At 38.6% G+C, this 5,396-nt stretch overlaps 2 protein-coding genes across 2 annotated transcripts; both read right to left on the reverse strand.

The window, feature by feature from the left end:
- Positions 1-660: 660 nt before the first annotated feature.
- Positions 661-1,539, reverse strand: LOC137616658 (protein FAM200C-like). Its single transcript, XM_068346591.1, has one exon. The coding sequence runs from the start codon at positions 1,537-1,539 to the stop codon at positions 661-663; it is 879 nt and encodes a 292-aa protein (XP_068202692.1).
- A 270-nt stretch (positions 1,540-1,809) lies between these two features.
- On the reverse strand, positions 1,810-2,268 carry LOC137616665 (protein FAM200C-like). The gene has a single exon (XM_068346604.1). It carries the CDS (start codon positions 2,266-2,268, stop codon positions 1,810-1,812), a length of 459 nt encoding a protein of 152 aa, XP_068202705.1.
- Positions 2,269-5,396: the final 3,128 nt, after the last annotated feature.

Raw genomic sequence — 5,396 nt, forward strand, 5'->3', positions numbered from 1 at the left:
CCTCTTCCCTCATAAAGTTTGTTCGTTTCGTGACATCTGAATCAATTTAAAGGTAACTTTTAAAATTAGTTAATTTCTCTTCTAAGTTCCTAATGATAGATGATTTATTCACTTTGCTTAGAGACCCTACCTCAGGGGTTCTTAACCTTCGGATGATTCCAGACCCCCAATGGATTGTCCAATATGGTGCCATACCCCCCTTCACTTAACTGTTGAAATAATTATTACCAATCCTATTATTTCCCAGTGTGTCATCCAAATATGTCAACACCTTGAATATCCTGTACTTTAGATATGGATTGCGAGGAATAGAACATGAAAAAATCATAAGCATTGGTAATTTTTTTACATTCCTAGTGAGAGCAAAATTAAAGTTACAGTCCATTTTTATTACACAAAAGAAGAAAGAGAACATAAATGTACAAGTTTTTTTTTCCAAATTGACAACATAAAACATACTTTTACAAGCCTAGTGAGATATTTGCTGTTGTTTTCCTGCAATCAAAGCATCGAATCGTGGTACAGTTGCTGACAAAGCTATTTGCATGTCATCTGACACATCAAGTCTATTTCTCCACTTTGATTTCAGATTTAATAATGCAGAGAATCCTATTTCACAGAGATACGTAGTTCTGAAGGAAACCAAAACATTCATTGCTCTCATTGCCAAGCTTGGGTAAGCTGAGATTTGTTCACACCAAAACTGCTTGACATACATCCCAGCCCTTTCGAAATCAGCTTTCTTTCTTGGGTCCTCTTGGAATTCAATGAAATCATCTTTGCTATATCGTTATCACTCAGTCTCGATACATCAAATGAGAAAGGTTTTTGTATCCAAACCGATTCCATGCAAAGATCATTAGTATCTGAAAAGTAACCCTCAAAATTTGTACTTAGAATTTCTAAATGATTCTTGACTTCTTGAAGTATTTCTACAGGTAGTGTTTTACCATCTTTAGTAAGGATATTGTCAAGGTTAGGAAAGTTTGCCAGGTTACCACTTTCAACACGGCGACACCAGATAGATAGTTTCCTTGTGAATGCGACGACTTTTCCCCTGGCTTGAATGATGTCCACATCTCTTCCCTGCAATGATGTGTTCAAATCATTGAGACGACTGAAAATATCAGCCAAATATCCTAGGCTAACAATGAAATGTTCATCTTCAAAGTGCTTTGCAAGAGGGGATTGTTGATGCTTGAGAAATTCGAGAATTTCATCCTGAAGTTCCCCTACACGTGTAAGAACACTGCCACGACTCGGCCAACGTACTTCTGTGTGGTACAGTAACACTCCGTGTTCCGCTCCAATCTCGTCACAGAATTTTTTAAACAGTCGGTTATTCAATGGACGTCCACGAATGAAGGTGACTGTTTGCTCAACTATTCCCATCGCTTCTTTCAGTATCTTTGGCAAGGTTTTGCATGCCAGATCTTGGCGATGTAGAACACAGTGGGTGGTGAGCACATGTGGAGCTTTCTCCTTGACTATAGCAACGAATCCTGATTTCTTGCCAATCAGGGCAGGAGCGCCATCCATACAAATAGACCCAATCAAATCCCATGCCAGCTCATGACGATCTAAGAAAGATTGGATCAGCTTGAATACGTCAACTGCTTTGGTTGTGGTTTCGAGACGTTCACAAAATAAAAACTCTTCCTTGATGTTCTTTTCATGTACATATCGTACAAATACAAGCAATTGACTGTGGTTTGAAATATCAGTTGATTCATCGATCTACATGCTGATTTTTGCAGGACTTTGCTTTATCTCGCTGACAACTTGGGTTATTATGTCCTGACTCATGTCTTAAATTCTCTGGTGCACAGTGTCGTTGGACACGGATACCTGACTTAATTTCTTCGCGGCATCCTCTCCCAGCACAATTTTAGCCATCTCTAGCGCACAGGGTTTCACGAGGGTCTCCCCAATTGTGTGTGGCTTCTTTTCTCTGGCAATCATGTATGAAACTTTGTAGGAGGCTTCTAGAAGAGGTTCTCTTGGAGCAGAAAACCCATATGATGAAAGAGTTGCTTTCTGATCATAACGAACTCTTTTCAACTTAAAAGCCTCAATCGATGTGCCAACATGATCTTTGTGTTTGCTTTCAAGATGTTCCTTCAGTCCTGATGGCTTCAAATTTCCATTGCTTATTCCCAAATTGCACAGCATGCACTGGAGTCTTTGTATTCCATCTCGTTCTGTCAGACAGGTGAAGCCAAAACCAACATATGAATCATTCCACTTCCTTTTCTTGACAGATGACATTTTACACAAAATCTGTGAAAAGAAAATGAAAAACTGTCAAATACAGCCACTGCTCTCAATACAATAAAAAACAAAAGATGAACATAATAAACACACATAATATAATAAAGATATATATATATATATATATATATATATATATATATATATATATATATATATATATATATATATATATATATATATATACTGGAAGCTTGGAATACGAGTTTAATTCGTTCCAACACCAAGCTCGTAAACCGATTTAATCGTATTCTAAAAACGACTTTTGTTCCAACCCTCCCCCCATTGAAAAAAAAAAAATATACATGCATATGTATTTTGTGATGTAAACAAAATGCAGCAGCAGCAACAACCTACTACTTTACGCTACAGTGGTGTTGTGGTCAGTTATGCTGCTTCTGGTTCCGCCAGAGCTCAGCTGATGGCCACAACACCCACTGCCTGTGCTGTCAGTGCTGCCAACTCTACAGATTAATCGTTAGGTCTGCAGATTTTTACGTTCATTTCATATCCTCATATCCTTCGACGTCTTCCATGGATGGAATGATTTGTGGCATACACACCTATTAAGCTTCGGTCTCGTTTCCGTTTAAGTATGGTTTCAACAAGTAAACATGTACCTTCCTTTGGCTTCTCTTTCTTCCTGGTGTTTCGATAACGTAGGTCTCATCATTGATCTTCTTGTAGATCCAGAATGGTTCTTGGAACTTGTTGGTGAGAGGGAATCTCCTTATCAGTAAGAAGACCTACACCTGTTGTCCAACCGCAAACAGTCTGTCCTTACTTTTCATATCAAACATTTTCTTCATTTCATCTTTACTCGTTTTCAGGTTTTTGAGGGAAAATATTCTTATCCCATCGATACTTTTCCTCAAATTTTTAACATATTTTCCATCCATATTCTTTTGATCAGTCCTCTTACTTCTCGTCCAAACAAGGTTGCACTTGCAGAATTTATGTGTGAGACTCTGGTTGCAAAGGCACCAGTATGACTGAGATATTTTAAGTTAATGAGCTCTCTGCCGTGACGAATCGAAAGTATAGGAGGATAGACAGCCTTCCCCAACCAGTAAGTTTAAGTGAAAGAAGGGTATGGTGCACAACTGAAAATTTACCAGGTATGCCAGCCAGCTAGGATAGGCTAGCCTAAGTCAGTGCTGATAATATACACATAAGAAACACAAAGGAAGGAATACCCATAAATTATGTCTCTGAAGCAGTTCATAACAAAATCTGAGACTGCAAAAAAATTTGAGTTTTGGTTAACATACTCTTCAGGGTTTTATGAAATCTCTTCAATGTAGGTAGGGTCTCTGGGTGATAAGCAACTGCCAGTTATTATTTCACTTTCAATAGTTTCAACACGTCCTGAAACAATTTTGACTTGAAAATTGTTCCTTAGTCACTCTAACTGATTTTTGGAATACAAGCTTGGTAAAACATTGTAATAACTTTTCAGCGTTTACTTTGCCACTTAAGTTCCTGTTCCGTATGGCTTCTGGGAATCTGGTCACTGAACATATTAAAGTTAAAATATACTCGTGATCTTTCATCATTCTCAGTAACGGTCCCACAATGTTGACCATTAACTTGCTGAAGAGTTCTCCTCTTACTTCAATCGTGTGTAATAGAGCTTTCTCGATTCATTCGTTACGCTTGGCAGCTATAAGACATGCACGGCGAAACTGGATCCCATCCATTTGCATGAATGACCAGAAAAAGTGTTTTATTATCTTTTCAGTCCATCTTATTCCCATGTGTCCCGTATCATGCGCTACGGCAATCATCTGTGTTCTCAGTGGTGTGGGAATCAATATATATCTGATTATGCCCCATAAGTCATTCCCAGGGATATCGGCGGGTCTATGCATAGTAATAAGCAACCAATCCTAGAGGTAATAACAGGTCGGAGACTGCTGCTCCTCCGTTTCATCAACCAAACGGTATATTAATTCTGTTAACGTATCATCATTTTTTTTGCAATCCTATCAGCGTTTTTTTACCTACTTGCCCTACTTCTTTTCCTAAGTTTTAAATTTTTTTTCTTCTATAACCAATGCATCCTTGTCTTCCTGTTTATTTATTTTTTCAATTCTCTGCTTTCTGGCTCTCTTGGGAAGTCTTGTCTTGCGTACTATCATGGGAAACATCTTGCGCAAACAAATATTCCAAGTTCATCCTTCCTTCAGTTTCCTTGTCTTCTTCTGCAGCCACTCTCTTCGTCATACTCCTAGTCGTCACACAACTTGGAAACAGATACGGGTAGTCCTTCTCGAGTTCAGCTAAAGGACTATTATTCAGTGATTTCTCCATTACAATGAGACAAAGCACAAACGGTGCTCCCCCAACTTGATTTCCAAGTAGGACTTCTACTCCTTCGATAATCCAATGAATATTTTACTGCAAAATTAAAATTACCTGTCACCAACTCGCATAACTGTTTCAAACGTCAAACAAGCGCAACTTCCTCACCTCCCATTCCCTTCAAAAAGACAAAATTTCCTGGGAGAGACTGATCCACCATCGGGTGTACAGGTCATATCACCACACTATGGTTACATTATGTATGGCACAAAATCTTAATCGGGATCTGATCACCTCCATCCAGATCGGCTTACATACCTTCGTAAATATACAGTTTATAGGCATAGACTCTGTTTGGGGTTGTCCTGTTCGTCGTGTAAATGTTAATTGGTTTATTTTCCTTGTCGACCTTTCCCGTTTGAGTCTTCGTCTCCATATGCTGTAGAGCTGAATTAGCCTTAAGCACTTGGGTGACTGCTTTAGGCTGCTTCCACCAACATTCCTTACTGATATAGCCTTTTTTGCCAAATTTATAACAAACACTATTAATTATCTGCACGTCTTTCACACCACCTGAAGCAGACGATTTGACGATTGTTGCTGTAGTACTGATACATTCTGCACATTCTGCTTTGAAGTAGTAGTAGTGGTACCTCCGCTGTAACTATTGAGCTTTTTCCCATAGTTATTACTCAAATGGTTTTCATGGTTTGGCGAATACTTGACACTTCATTCACCTCTCTCTCATGTACATTTGATTATGTTCAGGAATTCCTCGTAAATATTGTTACATCACAACCAGTTATTCTAAATCAGCCATC

The sequence above is a fragment of the Palaemon carinicauda genome, chromosome 2 (assembly GCF_036898095.1).
Source record: "Palaemon carinicauda isolate YSFRI2023 chromosome 2, ASM3689809v2, whole genome shotgun sequence".
NCBI lineage: Eukaryota > Metazoa > Arthropoda > Malacostraca > Decapoda > Palaemonidae > Palaemon > Palaemon carinicauda.